Source organism: Sciurus vulgaris (genome assembly GCF_902686455.1).
Source record: "Sciurus vulgaris genome assembly, chromosome: 1".
Lineage (NCBI taxonomy): Eukaryota > Metazoa > Chordata > Mammalia > Rodentia > Sciuridae > Sciurus > Sciurus vulgaris.
The window spans coordinates 208,022,415-208,042,449 of NC_136461.1; the positions used below are offsets into that span (position 1 = coordinate 208,022,415).

At 45.9% G+C, this 20,035-nt stretch overlaps 1 protein-coding gene across 3 annotated transcripts in view; it reads right to left on the bottom strand.

Moving 5' to 3' along the window:
* Positions 1-20,035, bottom strand: part of FAM135B (family with sequence similarity 135 member B) — a 300,914-nt gene that overhangs the window by 138,898 nt on the left and 141,981 nt on the right. For all 3 annotated transcript variants that reach the window (XM_079139217.1, XM_079139216.1, XM_079139218.1), the window contains one exon: positions 8,168-8,247. In XM_079139217.1, coding sequence (XP_078995343.1) covers positions 8,168-8,247 — 80 coding nt within the window. The remainder of the gene's footprint in view (positions 1-8,167; positions 8,248-20,035) is intronic.

Genomic DNA, 20,035 nt, shown 5'->3' on the forward strand with positions numbered 1-20,035 from the left:
AAAATGCCTAGCAGAATTATATAACGCCAGATACTGAGCAGCAAGATTCATGTCTATAAAGACCCTGTGTTAGTCTTTTTTCTTTTTTCTTTTTTCTTTTTTTTTTTTTTTGTTGCTGACAAGAACAACTTAGAGGAGAAAAAGTTTACTTTAGGATCAGAGTTTCGGAGATTTCACCTATGTTGGCAGCCTCCACTGCTCTGGGCCCAAGATGAGGCATGGACGAAGGACATGAGAGAGAAAAGCTCATGGCAGCCAGGAACGGGAAGAGGGCAAGGGGCCACACTCCTACGGCATGTCCCCAGTAGCCCACCCGTCCAGCCACACTCCACCTATCTACAGCTACCACCCACTCACTCCACTGAAACTAGAATGGACTGATTCCATCACAGCTCTCTGAATATTTGCTTCTGAATATTTCTGCATGAACAGAGCAGCTTTGGGGACACCTCATATCCTAACCGTAACAGGTCCAAATGACTCGTAATGACACACCTCACCTGGGAACCTTCGGTGGGATGGTCCCTGCTGCAGAAGACAGTGTCCATGGCTGGGCAACAGGGACTCAGAGGCCTCCAAGATCAGTGCCCAGAACTCAGGCGGCTTCAGGAAACAGCAAGACCAGCGCCCCTGGACTAATTTCAGCCCACAGAGCTTTTCCTTCCTGCCTGTCAACGCTGGCTTCTGACCCAGACTCAAGAGCTAGCACCGGCTGAGAGCCATGACGCCCGTGCTTACACACACTGACCTTCTTCATTCCTACAACTGCATCAGGAAAGCCGTGTTGTTCTTCTATTTTACAGAGAAGGAAAATGAGGCCTGGGAGCTTGGCAAGGAGTCCATGGTGGCCAGGGCCAGTGGAGCCTCTCTTTGCTCTGAAGGCAGGTTGCTGTCCCTATCCATAGGAAGGCACTCTAAGGCCTTATGCTACCCTCTGGACACAGGCTTCAGAGACCCTTCCCTTTGCCCTTCCTTGATCTCTGGGTTCCTTTGCCTAAAGCTTGGCAGACACATGCAAGCTGCCTGCTTGCAGGTGCCGGGGTAGTGCCACAGGCCAGGGGCCTAGAGACTTCCTCTTTGGAGACAGGGCCACAGTAGGGATGCTGATTCTGGTGAACTGAAGTCCTGGAGACCTGCTAGGGGACCCTCTTATTTTCTGAACAGAAGAACTGCATTGATGTGACCCAGGACACCCAGAGGCAGGAGTGCCTCACAATGATTCAGGAAGAGAACCGCCTTCCTGAGGTGACTTTGCTGAGCTTGTGCACCCAAAGATCCCTTGTGGTCCATCCCTCACGGTGTGACCACCACTCACCTCCTCTGCCACCACACCCAAGCTTTGAGCTCCAAGGGGGCACAAGCCAGCCATCAAGTTTTGGGTCTGCATGACCTCATACACAACTGACTTTCAGGAACCAGGAATTTGATGCCACGAAGGTATCTCCACTGAATCCACATCAAACGTGGGGTAGCCTAAGGGTTACTCCTGTGGAAGTGGCAGGAGGGAGGCACGCTGGTGCGATGACCCCGTGTACATATGTATGCTTGTGACCCCATGCCTGTGTGGGCTCCAGCATCACAGGAACTCTATTAAAGACTGCACTGGTCTCCCTAGCCAATCCCCGGACAGCTGTGTGGATGCCTCCTATCACAAGTAACTCCTTTTTGTAGAGAGTATCACTAAAGCACCAAGACTATTGGCACAGGGTGAACTCAAGTCTGGCTAACTTCCAGCCCTACTTCCTAACTGCTGGACGATGTCTGGAGGTTTCTGGATACAGAGGGTAAGACAGCGGTCAAGGATGTGTATGCCAGTCATTTGCAGTGAGTTTACCCTCAGTGAGACGACATGGGTAGGGTAGGGAGAGAGGAAGACAGACCTGGCACATTCCAGAGGCCCAGAGATGAGCTCTTCAGCCTGGCCCTGCGGGACACTCTGGAGCATTGTTCCATCCTGAGACAAGGGAGCTGGACTTCTATGCACTCAAATTAGTAATCATGGGTTCTCCATAGGAGCCATGGGTGGGAAGAGGGACAGAGGGATTCAAATACGCAGGCAAGTTGAACTTTTAGACCAAGTGCATCCTGTAGCCTGGGGGTGGTCCTCCAAAGTGAGGCCCCAGTGTCCAGTGACTGAAAACAATACAGGAGGGAGAGGTAAGGGGCGTGAGTAGGACTTGCGAGGGAGGGGTCCAGGCTGCACGTATCCGAGTCCTGTGACGGAGGCTCAGAGATGGCCAATGCATGACTGGTCACTGAAGACCACATGCAATCTTCCTGCCAGTCCAGTGGGACAAGGAAAGGGGAACAGGAGGAAGGAAGGAAGGAAGGGGTATCCAAGGGGAAGGGACAGCAGAGCAGAGAGGAATGAAAGCACAGGGCTACAGGAGAGGAAGAGAGCTTCGTGAAGGGGAGCCCTGAGAACATGGCTTTAAGGTGCAGACGAAAGAGGGCGGACACCGGGCCTTGTCGCAGGGGAAGCTGGCTCCCTGGACAGCTGGCAGAGTAGCTTCCTGTGGTGATCTGCTCATGGAGGGGAGGAAGCATCACCCTCTGAGCTGGGTGCTGCAACTTGGCAGAAGCCAAGGCAACGAAGAGCCTCCTGGAAGAGTTGTGCCAGGCAGGGCACCTGCTCAGCTGCCCTGGGCTGGCTCTCCTCAGGCTCTGGCAGGGACCTAGACGGCCCCCGCCCCGCCGGAGTGTTTTGCCTGCTTAGCATTCTCCATGAAAACAGGCATATTTGATATGTAGGTGCACTTTAATGGACCCTGAAAAGAAATTAGATTGATTCATTTGAAGAATAAATGTCTCTCCCCCGCCCCCTACATAGCAAAAGCTCTTAAATGCTTCCACTTAATGGAAATGGAAATTACCTCTCAAAACATTACTAAAACTAATCATGGCAATTTTTATACATTTCCACAATTCACTGTGCTATCTTTTCTCTTGCTTTGATGAGCAAAGACTCACACATGCCTACTTTGTGCCTCATTGTCCACAGTTGCTTGATATACTTGGACAGTCCCCTCCCCCACATCTGCTCTGATTGATCAGCCCCCCAAGGGAAATGTCATTTTTTTCTTTTACCATCTCCAGAGAAGAAGGACTACAGAAGCTATTAAATAAAACCCTTTGGTGGAAGGAAGTAAAAGCCAAGGTTAAGTATACTTAACATTTATTCATAATCAGGGACATGTCAATTATTTGTAATTCTGAACTCACAAGAAAAGAGAAAACAAGGCTTTGAGATGATGTAATTATAATTTTTAAATTCCTTCCATCTAGTCCTCTTCCTTTAATATCTTAACTCTCACATTTCTATTAATTCATCATTCATCTCTGTCTTGCTCAGGGCATGCTATATTTTCTAACTTGTAAGATGCATCTGAAAAGTTTGGATAAATATTGACTTGGATCAAAATGTCACACACCTGACTGACAAGCATAAGTTCAGTGTCTACGTCAGCAACAAAACAGACTATTTGAATTCAATTATGCATGCAGTGCGCATACATGCATTATAGGCATAACATGTGTATGTATAGAAATACCAATTTGAGTCCTAAGAAACACAATGAGATTTCTGAGAGTCTCCATCACACGTAAAGGGAAACATGGCCCCGTGTGCGTCAGTTCTGTCTCTGCAATATCTCTGCAGCTGTGGGTAGGCCACACCCTACTGCCAGGCCTCTTTTAGCAATTTCAGCTCATGCACAGCCTGACTCTGGCTTGGACGCTTAGACCAGGTCTCTCTAGGGATGAACAGGGATACAGCAACGATAGGAAATCCCATCACATCTGCATCATCCTGTGAGGCCACCCTGCTCATATGGCAGGATACAATACAGAGACACCACACCTGCTGGTCACAGGACTGGTAGTGACCCCGTGGTGCCAGCCCTTCCTGCACCCTGCTCACCCTGCATCACACCACCCCCCCTCCTGTCCCACCTTCAGAGGGAACATCCATAGCACCCCGTCCCACCGTGAGCTTCCTGCATCTGCTGCGGGTACCTCTATTTCACATCAAATCCCCTCTTGTCACCTTTGCCTTGGGAACACTTCTGGTGTCTCCATCTATAAGCTTTCCCTGAGCCCCTGATATGACTCTTCACTAACTGATACTCCTAACAGTCACACCGTGCCTCTGCATTAGGCGTGAAGTGCTATACTAGAGCCTCTCCATCCTGCTCCCAGCCCCCTCGGCAGCCCTGTGTGGAAGTATCCTTGGCCCCGCTCGAGTAAAAGGAATCAAGGCTCAGAGGGGGAAGGGTGTTCCCTGCCACACAGCCTTCAGGTGGACAAGTGGGACTCAGCATGATGAGACCTGGCACCTACAGGACCTGCATCCCCAATAGTCAGATCTTTGCATCTAACAATTCCCCAATTTCAGCTAAATTTAAAGTAGAACAACAGGCAGATATTTTGATGGCTTTTCTTCTGTGTTTTGGAACAGTTCGGGGGTGTCCTGGGTTCGGTTAGTCCTTAGAAAATCACTTGCAACTTATACTTTCCTCTTCTGGTAGTGACAGAGACCCTGTGGGTCTTAGATTCATACTGTTAGAGTTGTCACCTGTCTATGTACCTGTGACATCTGTGATGCTGGGATCTTTCTAGAATGCCCAAGGCACTAGTTGCTCTTAACCAGTGGGAGCCCAAAACCTGTCATAGTCAACTCAGTGACATGTACATAGACAGGAACAAACCATCAGTTTTCCAGAGAAATCGTCACCAAATTAGCATAAGCAAAAAAAGTGCAGTCACAGGATCTAATGGTAAACAGAGTGTGTGAAATTCAAGAAGATGTTGTTTCCAATCTGAAGAATCTCTACCTAAACCATCAACACAATAGAAATATGTTTCCGTAGAATGTGGTTGTTAGCTGACATGAGAAAAGCAAACTAAAGCACAGTTCTGTCACTGATTTATGAGAAGACCCCATGTCACACAGTGCTGGGTTCTGCTGTCAAAGTGCCAACAGCCACCTGGCTGTCCCTCTGGAATTAAGCTGATCTCCCAGTGTGGCAGGGAAGACTTCACGACCTGGCCCCAGCTCTGCTTCTCTTCGGAGGATGGTACTGCTCCTACCAGCAACGACTCTGGGTCTCTCGTCAGTCCATAAATGGTTTTCCTCTGTTCAGGTTCCAGTGGTGCTGGTCATTCTGTCACCTCTGCCTGGACCACCCATTCCGGCCCTTGTCTGTGGGACCAAATTCTCATCCTTCCCAACCTTAGTGCAGAGCCCCTTCCTCTGCCAAGCTGCCCTCACCTTGGGCCATCCTGAAGGGACCCCCTACCTCATCTGATGCTATCCCACTCTGTATTCATCAGACCACTTCCATCTCCTGACGTGACCTAGAGCCCCTCCAGGGCAGGAAGGCAGCTTCCTGTGCCCAGGGGTGTGTCCCCAGGATGGGCACAGAACAGAAGGCTGAGAAGAAGACAACGCCCCTTTGTGTCCCAGCAAGTCCTCTGCTAGCGACCCGACCCTGAGCTTCCTGTGTGCCCAGCAGCTTCCTCCCATGTTTCTTGCATAATTGATTCCACCCTGACCACAACCCTGTGAGACGAGTACCACCTACCATCCTCATTTTATGGATAAAAAAATGAAAACAAATTGGTGAGATAACTTCCAAATCCAAGCATTAGAAGCGGTGAGACGGATTGGAACCTGGGGACCCTGGAGCCCACAGCCTCACCAATCCTGAATTCTGCCTCTCCAGACCCAGCAGCATTTTTCCATGTCCATTTTAGAGCTAAGTAGGAAAAAAGCCAAATTAAATAATCTGCTCTGTCAGACAATTCAGCTAAAGGAGTTTTGAGGACATTATTAGATTCTGCTTCAAGGACCCCTGCTTCTTTTTCAATGCATCATACTTTGTTGCCAAAACATATTTTTATTTTTAATTTTCTCTCCAGAAACACATGCAGGTCATGGAAAATGTGTTTGGACGATTTTCTGCCAACATGACTGCCAACGTCCTCCTGACACAGCACATGCAGATGGCACCTCCAAAGAAAGGCCAGTGTCCACTGCCCCCACCCAAGGTGGGTTGGCCTGGTCACTCACCTCCCCACAGTGGGCCTGGGGTCTTTGTGTTTTCTCTCCTGGTGGCAGAGTTACTACGTAAGGAATCTGACCCACCAATTAGAGATGGAAGCTCAGCCATTCCAAGTGAGGGTTGGACATGAGTGGAGTCATCTTGAGAGTTCTACCCCACTGACCCAGCCAACTCTAAACATCAGCAAGAGTAGACCATTGTCTCAAGCACTAGCTTCTGGAATGTTCTGTAATGTAGTAGCACATACATGAAAATATGATTGGTAAACTCACTTTGAAGGAGAAATCACGCGTGGTGTCTCTCCCTCGCCCGTGAGTGGTGAGCACGGCTGGCTTCTGTCCCCCACAGTGTGCTGCTCAGAGCACAGGGCAGGTGGCTTCACCACAGTGACTATGGTGACTCACCTGCCAGACCAGACCAGATGAAAACAGAACGTTCCCCTGGAATCACATTTTGTTTTTCTTCGTTTCTCTGCAGCACTATCTTATGTCCTTCTCTTTCCCAGGCTGCTGCTGGGCTTGACATCCCTGGATGCCCTGCGGTCTCCTGGTCCTCAGCCAATGAGGGAGCAGCGTTTCTGAATCCAGAGTCTCAGGGAAGAGGCCACGTCCTTGCCGGCAGCCTGTGGAGGGCTCTTCCCTGGTCAGCCAGGGTGTCTTCAGCAGGCATCCAGGATCTCCCTGGACTTCTACCCTGATGCCGAGAGTGGGGCCCTGCCTCCAGGTCCTGGCACATGACCACTCCCTCTTCCGGTCCTGGTTCATTGACATTTATGATTTCTACAAAACTCCCTTTTCATTTATAAACTGTAAAGTGAAAGCTCAACGGAGGTTGGTTTTTGTCCCATGTTTCAGGTGAGGAAACAGAGCTCAAGGTTCTGATAACTCACCTGGGGTCACAGCCTAATTCACAGTGTCAGATTCAAACCTCTGACTCTCTCTGTGACACCATGGGCCTCCTGTGTTGGCAGTCAGGTGGAACACAGGTAGCAAGGAGGGAACTGTGGGTTCCTGAATCAGCCTGAGTTTCAGCCTGTGTGAGTGGCCGCTGTTCCTAGTCTCAAGCCTGGTTATTCCCAGGAAAGAGGAGTGGAGTGGAAGAGAGGCGATGTCTCGGAAATACAGTGACTGGGCTGCTCCTTAGCTCTCACCCTGTGCAGGTCAGCACTGTCCTTCTCTTTGTGGCCCACAGACTTGAGTTGGCCAGTTGACCATACATGGGCCCTCCCTGCTGTCCTTCTGCTGTCTTGAGAAGCCACAGCCCCCACCCCTCCTACAAGGTGAAGCTAAGCAGACCAGCACATCAGCACGCCCAACTTGCTGGAACTCAACCACACACGATTTCACTCACCACGTCATGGCCAGCTCCAAAAGACTCCATGAGGTGCAGCTCTGACCCCAGCCTCAGCTCTGCTGGGTTTGAATCCTATGCTATTCTCGGCTACTCTTTTAAAATGAATCAGATTTTGTGCAGCTCTGCCTTTTCACCTCCTCACTTTCTCTCCCTCCACCCCTAAGTCTTCCTCATCTGAACAACAACTGCTAGTCCACACAGTTTCCCCAAGTCCACCAACATGGCCTCCTTGGATTTTCACTAGTTGATCTTTGCCTGTCTTTATTTCTTGAGCACTGAGTTCTGTGTGTCTGGCTCGGCTCTGTCGCAGAGTGTCTGTCCTCAGCGGCCCTCCCCTGCAGGCTTCCGGGCTTTGGGACTCCTGATGGTGCATGGTGCATGGACAGGGCCACCATGACTGCCCTTCACTCAGCTCTGAGCCCAGCAGACCACCAGCCACCCTTCAGCAACAGGCTTCTCCTCACCTGCATGAAGATGCCATTTCCCACCCATTTCTTCTCTGATTTGATCTCAACCAACCCTCCACAGTCAATTTACCCTCAGGCACCAACAACCCCTGAAATAGCATCTTTTCCTTCCAGCAGTTCCCCCTTGCAACAAGGTACACACAAAGCCACATCCAGCAGTGGGCCTTCCTTTCCAACAGGAATCCATCCAATGACATTTGATAGTGACATCCTAAGCACCTTCGTGCCCTGCACCCCACTGCACCCTGGCGTTCTGGCAAGTGCCCGCTCCCTCACTCTGCTCACCTGACTGTCCCACGATGGAAGCACTCAGTCTGTGAGGGATCCTGGAGGACACCTTCAAGGTCATTCGGATCTGGTAATATCTAAGAAAAGAGCAGAAGAAGGATGGTTAAAGATCTGACTTCTCAATGTGGTCTCAAACTGAAAGCCAAAGGAAACCACGGAACTTTGTAGGTAGTATGCACCAGCATCCAGCAGCAAAGAGAAATGCACTTCATCAGAAGAGTTGAAAGGGGAAGGAGTTGGTCACAGTCAGAGGCAGGAAGCTGGCTTCATTTGAAATCAAACAAGGCTGAACAAGGTTGGAAGTGATGGAAATAGAAAAAGAATAGTCATGACACAGTTATATTAAGAAGTGTGGTTTCTCTTTAATCAGGAAAATTCATCACTGCAAGAAAAAAGTTGGTGTAAAAATGGTGGAAAACTCACATATAATATAAACTGAGCTTTCTTGTGTTGTAACACACACACACATACACACACACAAAGACACGCAGTGGCTGTTATCTCTGGAGGTACTGCCAAACACGTGCCCCAGGGCACTTATCTTTGCTTGTTTTCAACACATCACACCCATTTCCAAATCTGGCCACCTGTGGACACTGCAGGTTCCTGTGCTCTTTGTAAGCTCTCCCATGTACCCTCTTTTGTGACAAGTACAGATGCATCTATTCAAGTTCTGTGCTTTGCAATTAATGACCTTTTGGCTTATAAGCACTTGGGAATGTTGCTGATGTCATAATTGTCCTCCTGTCCACTGATTCAAGCCCATTATGAAATGGACTGTGAACAAAACAAAGCGAATTCGAAGGAAAATGGACCATGAGCCATCAGCCTCCGTCCCGTGACTCACCAAGCTCTCAGCAGGGAAAGTCCCCACAGTGAGTCAGGGGCAGTGAACACACAGGATGCTTCTGTTGGTGGGCTCAGGCCTGTTTTGATGTGGATGATAGACGGAGGGGATGCTGAGTGGAGAACACAACCCTGGATTCGCGACTACAGTTGGCTGTAGCTTGTGAGCTACGTGACTCTGCTGTGTAACTCTGCTGAACTTGTTCCTTTGTCTTTAAAATGAAGATTAAAAGTGATACCTACCTGCCATGACTTTGGGTTCCAGAAAGATGGGGTGGGCATTCCTTTCCCTATTCATGCCACTAAGCACCAGTACCAACTCTAGGTAACATAATAAGACAAGTAAAAGGAGATTCTTACAAAGACAGGCCCAGGACCTCAAGAAACAAGGGAAACTGCGGTGGTAAGTTCTCTGCATTTTCTCTTGCCTCATATTTATCAGGTAAAACCCCAGACTGGGTTCTGGAGAAGCCAGACAGACAGAGAGACTGAGGTCCCAAACAGAAAAGCCCCCCATAACAAGCCTGCCCGAACCAGAAGGACAGAGGGTGGCAGCCTGGCACGGCAGACACTTCCAGACAATAGCTGTCGGCCCCAGCCAAGCAATCAGGAGGAGGCAGGGCCCACCTCCATCCACAGCCCTGGCCAGGTTGCAAGGAAGCACACTCCTCCCGCCGAGGCTGCCCAGAGGAGGTCTGCAGGAGGGAGTCAGACTTCCTCCCAGTGGACAGTACTGGGTGCCCACTGACTACAGGTTACGGGAGATCACGGAAGGAGCCTAGAACTCCACCTGCTGGCTCGTAGTGACCAGGGCATAAATGTGCCTGTGACTCTTACAAACAAGAGAAAGAAATTCAGTGGAGGAAAGATCAGCTTTAAGTAAATTTTCCTGAAGCAATTGGACATCTACAGGCAAAACAATAATAACAAATAAACAAACCTCAGATTTAATTACACACTTCACATTAAAACTAACTCAAAATGGATCCTGGACGTAAATGAAAAAAAGAAAACAGTAACGCTTTTAGACAAAAAAAAAAAAAAGCTTCTAAATATATTCTAAGTACAGAGTTAAGAAAAATTCTTAGACTTACCATCAAACCATGACCTACAAAAGAAAATATTGATAAATTTGATTCTATTAAAACTGAATCCTTTTTTAGGGGGGTGGTGAATGATGCTGTTAAGAGGATTACAATGCAGCGTAGAAAAATATTTGTGAATAGCCTGCAGCTGAACTTAGTATGTGTATATTCCTTATTTGTGGATATGTCTATTTGCTAAAATTTGTTAACCCCAAATGCAATCTTAGCAGCACCCTCGTGGTCATTCAAAGGCATGAGTACTGTGGCAAATAATTAAATCATCTAATCAGCAGGTTCCTAACTAAGCCTGCACAACTCTGCAAACTAGGGTCCTCTGTGCACTGTTTCATGGCACAGTTTTTGTGGTTTTGTGCCTTTTATTGACAATTCTGATATTTAAAAATTGCCCCATGCGCACAGCTGAGTGCTGATTAGCGTTCCTAAGGGCAAAGCAGAGAAAATGTTCGTATTAGGTAAGCCTCACTCAGGTCTGAGGTAGCGTGCTGTCGGCAGAGTTCAAGGTTAACAAGTCAGCAATACATGTTATGCGTCCTTGACAGAAACATACATAAGGCAAAGCTATGTGTTGGTCAGTCGATGGAAACATGGCCAGAGGCTCACAGGAGCTTGTTCCTGTGTGTCCCCTGGGAGCAGTAGCTCAGTGTTTTCTGATTCATGGAGACGCTGTAGAACATTACTACTGTGAACATGGGAACTGAAAAAGGACCGTTACCTAGAATAAACACGTACCTCACAGATCTTCATAATAAAAACCAACGATTCAAGTAAAACATGGACAAACACAAGAAGGAACTTCACCAAGAGGACACATGAAGACAAATAACTTCATGAAAAGATGTTCGAATCCCCATTCTACACAAAGCAAGCTATTCAGCACACTCCCAATCAAAATTCCAATTACAGCTCTTTTCACAAAAATACAGAAAATAATTGTAAATACATATGAAGCTACAGAATATTTTTAATAGTAAGAACAGTCTTGAGAAAGAATGACAAAATTTCAGGCATCAGTATCTTTATTTCAAAGGACAGTACAAAGTTACAGTGATAGAGTCAGCGTGGTAGGATAAGAACAGACGTATTCCTGTGGGAGAGAAGAAAGCCCAGCAATGAGCCCAAGAATACAGATGCTAGTGTTTGACCAGGACCTCAGGAACACAGGATGGTGAAAGGAGACTCTCACCAGCAACGAGTCGGGAACTGGATGGCCACAGGCAAGGGGTGGAAAAGCACTTCTTTCTAACACCACGCATGAGAATGAACACAAAATGTATTAAAGACTTAAAGGGAAGGCCCCCAAACCATAAAACTCCAAGAAGAAAAACAGGAAATTCTCCTTGATGTTGGTCTTTGCAATATTTTTTTTTTTTTTTTTTTGGATGCGGCACTAATAGCACAAACGAGAAAACCAAGAATAAACAAGAAGATTCCATCAATCCACACAGCAAACATCCAATGGAATGAATAGCAGCCTCCAGATGGGAGAAGACATTTGCAAACTATATATGGGAGGAGTTAGTATCCAAATACATAAGGAACTCACACAGCTCAATAACGAGACAAATAACCTGATTTCAAACTGACTAACGTTTTTTCAGAAGACCACCAGGTGGCTGACAAGGTGCTCACAACCACCAATCACCCGAGGAAAGCAGATCAGAACCATGATGAGACATCATCTCAGGTCTGTTAGGATGGTTATCGCCGAAGAGGCAGGTGAGGGTGGGCAGGAAGGGGGTGTTGTGCCCTGCGCGTGGGGGTGCAACCTGCTGCAATCATTAGGCACGATGATAGGAAGGAGAACCCTCAAAAGGTGGGAGCAGGGCCACATGTGAACCCTCTGCTTAACAGACTGGAGGGGCTGTGCAAGCCCCTCCTCCAAGTGCTGCACTGAGACATACATTTCTGAGGTAGCCCTTCTTCTAAAAAGGAGACTGCCACTGGCAAGAACATAGATGAAGCAGAAGGACCCTGTGCTCAGTGAAATGAGCCAGACTCAGAAATAAAAAGCGCTACATCATCTTACACATGTGGAACATTTAAAGGAAGTGTGAAATACATGGGAAGGGAGATTAGAATCATCATTACACTGGTGTGGAACAGGGAAGAAATGCCTATCAAAGGATATAAAATCCTAACCTCACAGGATGAAGAAGCCTAAGATGTAGTGTGCAGCAGGAGGATGGGAAACAATACTGTATTGTGTAGTGAAGATTTGCTAAGAGAGTAGCTTTTAGGTATGCTGACCACAAAATGTAGAAAGAAAACGGGGTAACCAAGGAAGCTGGGGATAAGCGACCTGCTTTCCTGTGGCCATCATGCACTGCAGTGTGGGTGTTGGTTGAGGCTTCACACTGTACACCCCAAACACGGTCAACTCAACATTTTTTTAAAAAGATATTCAAGCCAAAACCACAAGGAGGTACCACTTCACACCCATCAGAATGTAAAGTGAGAAAGAGGGAAGACCCCGAAGGCTGGGAATTGCACAAGAAAACGGGATCACGCACAGTTAGTGGAAATGTAGATGGCACAGTCACTTGGGGAAATGCCGGGCACACTTGCCACCACTTCTTCCGACACTGCCATTGATTGGGGGCGGGGCGAAGAGTACACAGGATGTCTCACAGGGTGCCCGAGAGTCTATAAGCATCTCAAAATCCCAATTTTATTTGAAAAAAAATTTAAAACACCTGTTCTATTAACAGCACAATCAGTGACTGAGCAAACTCAGATGTCTACAAGGGTCCAGGAAAAGAAATCAAAGAAGATCTTTAAAAATACTATAGATCCCACTTAATCTAGCTTTTCTGTTTTCACTTTTTTAAGATTTTGTTTTAATTTCTACAGACAGCATTTTGATTCATTGAACAAAAATGGGGTACAACTTTCCATTTCTATGATTGTACACAATGTAGATTCACACCATTCATGTAATCATCCACGTACATAGGGTAATGATGTCTGTCTCATTCTACTATCTTTCCGTTACCCATCCCTCCCACCCCATTTTCCTCTACACCGTCCAAATTTCCTCCATTCTTCTCTTGACCACCTGCCACTCCCATATTATGTATCATCATCCACTTATGAGAGAAAACAGTCAGTCTTTGGTTTTTTGGGCTTCGCTTATTTCACTTAGCATGATATTCTCCAACTCCATCCATTTACCAGCAAATGACATAATTTTATTCTTCTTTCTGGCTGAGTAACATTCCATTATGTATATACACCACAGTTCCTTTAATCATTCATCAATTGAAGGGCATCTAGGTTGGTTCCACAATCTAGCTATTATGAATTGAACATCTATGAACATTGATTGGCTGCATCATGTAGTATGCTAGTTTCTTGATAATAGTCATTCTAATTGGAGTTAGATGAAATCTTAGGGTGATTTTAATTTGCTTCAGAACTTTGCTGAGTTCCCATCAGTGAGAAGGCCCTCACCAGAGATGACCCCTCTGCATTGGACTTCCCAGTCTCCAAATAACTTTCTGTTGCTTACACATTAGCCAGTCTCAGGAATTCAGCTATACCAACAGAAAACAGGCTAAGTGACCACCATGAGGAAATTCCCATGGAAGCACAGTAACAGCCATAAGCAACTGCATGCGAGAAGACACTGTGGCAGCAGAAGGTGCCCACCCAATCCACAGGGGCTGCCATGACTTAGCAGCCACTGATCACCACCAAGCAAAATCACTGATGGTGTGTGGCTAGATCTTTCTGTTTTTCAGGGGAAGACTGATTTAAAAAAAAAAAAAAAACAAAAAAAACAACAACAACAACAACAAAAAAACCTTCTTTAAAATGCTAAGTGTTAGTTTGTAGATCAGTGGCAATGAGAAAAGCAGCATCAGTAAAACCAACTAAGAGCAGCAACCACGGCCACGGCATCAGTGTGACACCTGTGTGTCAACCAGACTGAACACATTTGCAGGTAAAGCCCTAGTGGCTGATGATCGCCAAACCCCACGGATAACATACAAGATGCTGCTTTTACCTGTGCATCTCAATATCTCCATCACCAGGAGAACAAGCACAAATCTCATGGGCACTACCACCATCCTGATGACTTCTTCTCTAAACACATAACTGACAGGCAGATCATTGCCAGGGGCTATGCGTTACTTTCCTCATACTGCTCATACAGCAGGCACTCGAGATTGATTAAGCCTCTCTGTGCCGACTGGCACTAGGAATTTCCACTTACGCCATCTTGTTTGATCACCCAGAAATCCTCTGTGAACAACAGCTCCATCTTGGGTGTTAACTCCAAAAGAAACAGAGCCATTGGAGAGACCTAACCCCTTGTAAATGGCAGGGAGCTAGGAAAGGGAAGCTAGGACCCTAACTCCAGGGATAAATGTATACATTTTGTCCCAGTACACTTCATAAGAATCACATTTGTGTGTGTGTGTGTGTGTGTGTGTGTGACCTTTTACAACCAATTCCAAAGCCTTCTCAGAATTCTTGCTTCTTAAATGTACTTGACCCTACTGAATCTTACTTTAAGGAATCAATCATCAACCTGAAGTTCACAAGTTATAAGAGCAAATGTTGAAAGAAGTTCCAAATGAGTTGACCCATGTGGCTATTTCCTGACTAAACAGGATGCTGAAGCTACTTCAATAATTTTATTTTATTTCATTAGAAGTTTCTGCCAGCTCATAAATCTATAAACCACACAGTCATACATGATATGGATGATATCATTTTGATCTCTACAGAATATATTTGATGCACCTACCATGATTTCTATACTAAAGATAAGAAAATTAACACCTAGAGAGAAATTTGTTCATGTAGTACATAATGTAGGCAAATCTTTAAGAGAAATCTTACTTTTTCACATATGGGTCTCCATTAACCATCTTAGAGGTTCTTCTTTCTAGTCAGGATGGTTAAAAGAAGATACTGGAAAGAGGAGAGCATTAGCTCAAGTCCTTGGAGACCATGCAAGAGGTTAGAGAAGGAGACAATGAGTTCTAGTCAGCAGACACAGAAAAGCCAAGAGCAGGAAGTGGGAGACTCGGAATAGCTTGCCTCTGTACCCGACTGTCGACTTGCACAGAGTTCCTCTTTGGAAATACACCCATCCTTTCTTGCCTTCTGTCTATAAAAATGACATAATGTGGTAGGCAGAATAATACCTTCCTCTATGACATCCAAGTCCTATCCTTCAGAATCTGTAAATACATTAGGCAAAAAAGAGTTACAATTGGTAAAGAAATTAAGGCCTCTAACCAGATGACCCAGAGGTCTGGAAAGCATTCTGAATGGAATGACCAGGACATACCCAGTACAATCACAAGGGTCCTTATAAGGGAGAGAAGACAAAGGAGAGTGACAATAATACAAGCTCCACCATGGGATGCCCTGTCTCTGTAGCTGGAAGGGGCCACCAGCCAGGGGATGTAACAGACTCTGGGCACTGAAAAGAAGAGGAAACCGATTCTCCCTGAGACTCCACAGCAGGATATAGCCCTTCTGACACACTGGTCTTAGCTCAGTGAGACTCATTTCAGAGTTCTAACCTTCAGAACTCTAAGATAACAAATGCAAGATTTAAAGTCATTAATATTATAGAAATCTGTTACAGTAGTACCATGAATGTACAAAGGATTTCAAATTTCCTCCTCATGAGAAAGAAGGAAGTTCCAAATGAGTGAACCCATGTGGCTATTTCCTGACTAAACAGGATGCTGAAGCTACTTCAATAATTTTATTTTATTTCATTGTCCCCATGCTAACAATACACAAGGCGTGGCTCAGTGAGGACAGAGGATCCTTCCATTGCCACAGAGCTGGTCGCTACACTTAGGATCGTGCATGTTCTCCAAAGGCCAGGAGTTGAAGGCGTGGTCATGAGCGTGTGGTGCCACTGGGCGGGGGTGGAAGTTTAGGAGGCAGGGTATGGTAGAAGGAAGTTAGGTCATTTGGGATGTGGTCTGGAGAGGGATTCTGGACACCTGGACACCTTTTCTGTCTTTGTTTCCCAGACACCATCATATGAACAAAGCTCCCAACACACACCCTCTGTGACTACTGTGCCACCATGACCAAGAGACCATGACTGAAACCTCTCAAACTGTGGGCCAAAATGAACCTTTCCACCTTGTGAGTTGACTGATCTCAGGAATTTGTTACAGTAATGGAAAACTGACTGGCATACCAGTCAATGGAAATTTTGGGGGGGGGTCAAAATGCAAAATCTCACTTGTTTTAGGGAAAGTAAAGCCAGAGAATTTAAATTTCACCAGTTTCTCTGGTGTTGTCATCACTTTTCTGTCACCAGGAGCCCAATCACACCCCTGCTCTGATCATTGGTTTTCTAATGTCATTGTTGTTCCCTGGGCTCCCCTGTCTTCTCAGGAGCACCTTCAGAAGAGGAGTGCTACTTTTGACTTCTTTTGCATCCCTTAGAGCTCTAACAGCTGCACAAAGGAGAGAATCTATCAAGTAAGCATCTGTCCTCAGCCGATCACAGAACCATCCATTGCCACCAGCTGCAGGAGGAGACAAGATATGTCCTGTGCTTCTTTCTACTCTGTGTCTCCAGAAGCTAACATCGGGCAGGCACACAGTTATTGCTCAATAAATGCCACGTGAATGGATAGAAGAGGGAGATTCCATTAATAGACTCCCTCAGTAAACCATAGGACTGCACAACCTCGTCCTAACATCTACTACTTCACAAGTGACTCAGAAGCTATATGCAGTTTTCATAAAGGCTGATAAAACCAGAAAGTATTAATCTTCAATGGAAATACCAAAGTCTATGACATTTTGTTATAATCACTTTCATTGCAGTGTATTATGAAATAATCCCTCTGACCCAGGGACATTTGACATGACCTAGAATATAAATCACTTTTATGCAAAGGTCAAAAACTTATGCTCTAGTTTGGAACTTAAGGATCTCAAAGTCAAGTAGGCAAACCCAAGCTAGTGACTAATACTCAGTGACTCACTTTCCCCCAGGTAAGAAAACCCATACTGGTGCCAGCCTTACAGAAACATCACAGGGTGAGGACAGGAGAGTAAAATGGACAATGTGTGATGCCAGACCCCATGTTCCATTACTGATAATATGTCTGTGGCGTTTTTGTTCATTTGTTTTTGCTTTGTTTTATTTTGTTTCATTTTGGTATCAGGGATTGAACCATTGAATCAGGGATTGAAGGGATTAAGTCATTTAACCACTGAATTGTATCCCCAGACCTTTTTATGTTTTGAGACAGGGTCTCACTCAGTTGCTTAGGGCCTTGCTAAGTTGATGAGGCTGGCTTTGAACTTGGGATCCTCCTGTCTCAGCTCTAGAATCACTGTCATTACAGGCATATACCACTGTGCCTACTTTATCTTTATTACAGTTACCTGAAACATACCTCCCATAGCTGTGACCCCCAATCTATCTTCCAACCTTACAGCTGGGGTGAAGCTGATCGAGGAGCTCATTCTGAGTGGAACGAGGCTCAAGGAGGCCATGGCACCCAGTTCCTGATCATACAAAATGGCAGACTCAAGATGAAATGTTCCATCATGAGGTGGATATGCCCACATAGCTGGATAAGGGTTCTCTATCCTGCTGTTCTCTGTATGATCTTGAGTAAAGCATCTAATGTCCCTCTGCTGAACTTCCTGATGTATGAAAGGGGATGGCAACGATAGTAATGCACTCATAATGCCACTGTAAAACTTCAAGTATCAATTTGAACACACGTTCAAATTCCCAAAGACCTCAAACTTACAGAGACCTAGTTTCCTTGCATTTACAGTAAGCACTCAAATATGAAAGTGGTATTTAAAGAGACATCACATTGCACATGGCAAGGACTCTGTAACAGGCAGTCACTTCCACAGCTCCCTGTGAAGCATGCTTACGTTCGTGAAAGTGTCTTTGAGGTTTGGAATGGTCCTGTGACCCCCACTGGACAACTGTAGGGCTTCCTTAGCAACATGTGGCAATGGACAGAGGTTGTGGGACTCAGAGAAGCTTCCTATGGCTGGGGAGGTGGCCCTCTTTGTGTTAAAGCTCCCTGTACATTGCTTATCACAGAAGGATTTCCCTTGGGGCTCCCAGAAGCCTGTGCAAAAATAGCTGGTCCTATCCTAGGCCTCACCTAACAGCCACATGCCTCAGCAGAATCCACACTGATGCAGACAAGGTTGATCCTTTCTTTAAATTAAAAAAAAAAAAAATGCATTGACCTGTGATCAAAGGCTGGCTGACTGTAGGGAAACTGCTGGAGAATAGGTAAACACCAGAGTGTGCAGTGACTTCTCTACTGATATGACAAAGATACACTCGCCTGCCTGCATGTTATCACTAACTGCTGTGTGCTATGTCTCGGCTCTATGACACCAAGCTATACCTGCAGCCCCTTTCCCAGAAGGAAGCTGGTACTGCCTGGTACCCCAATCTCATATATCTGACCTCAACCGAAAGTAGAAGATGCCCTGAAACTCACATAAAGCTCCCCAATAGGGAGGTCCTACAAGGAAGAGGCCATGGTGTTCCAAAATTCTGAAGGACAAGACCCCAGAAGCGACATGCGGTTTTCACCATACGGTCTACTCTCAAGGACTGAGCCATCTGCTCTGCCCATATCTGCCCACCACTGCAGGACTACAGTCTTTTGGGTTCTATTTACCTCTAAAACCAATACTGAGTTTGTTGTTGTTGTTTGAGAAAAGACCCGTAGCATTTTTAGCAGAATTTATCTGGACATTTGGACATGGGCAGACCCTCATAATTATATCTCACCCAGAGTCCACCTGTTGATGAACAATTTGATGTCATCTACTTCTGGATTTCTTCTGGCATCTTGTGATATTTAAGCTGGAGTTCATCAAGCAACTGATTATCTGAAGTCAAGCAGAATCCTTTCATTTTGAATGGAATCAGAGTTTAGGATTCTCCTGGGCCATATTGTGTGCAGGGGAAAGCTCAGAAGCTGTGATGTAGGCTTTCTGACTTTCCCTACCCGCCCCATGTTTCTCTTTGTTGGTCTGGCAGTGAAAAACAGTCTTTCCTTGCATGAGAGTCACTAAAATCTCAAGCATTCAGGTTGGGATTTTATGTGTGAGTAAAGCAGGTTTCCTTGTGCACCATGGTGTAAGGTTGCTTCATGGAGGAGAAAGGTTTCCTCATGTGGCTGAACCTAACCTACTGGCACTCTCCAATGGGGCTTAAAGTCAGAGCCCCAGGTGCCAGTAAAGGGCCCTGTGAGCATTTCCTGTCCTAAAAGCAAGCAAGTGGTCAAGCAGAAATTGCAAACCCTCGTGTCCCAGGCAACTGGAAGCAAGTTGCAACCTCTGCTATTATTTCAATTTTTTTTTTTTTGTCTGAAACGATTTGGCATTTACACTAGAAAAAAATCACTTTTAATTTTTATGAAAACTCTATGAATTACACCTTGTCATTTCCATGTATAGGTAATGAAATAAGAGTTTTCAAAATCCTAAGGTCACATGACTCCTAAATCAAGTAGAAGTTTCCATTCCACTGTGTAGTGTTACATTTACTCCTTAAACCAAAAGCCACCATTTCTAGAAATCATTTTCAGGAAATCATAAAATCTAAACAAACTCCTCCCTTGTCACAGAAATGTTTTAGAATATTGACTAGTGTTCTCCCTAAATGCCCAGAAGGGAAGGAATAGTCCACAACCATCACTTTGTAACACTACTTTCCAAGTGCTACGTCAAGCCCATCCACAGATCATCTCCCTGATCATCAGAGTCTCCAGGTGGTGGACACAGTCATAGGCACATTGTGTTAAGCATGAGATGTGGTCAGTGGAGAGTAACAATTCCATAAGGTTCTGCAATGTGTAAACTGGGAAGCTGAGGTAAAACCAGGAGACGTGACTTCAGAGCATGCACTCCTGACCCCTGAAAACTG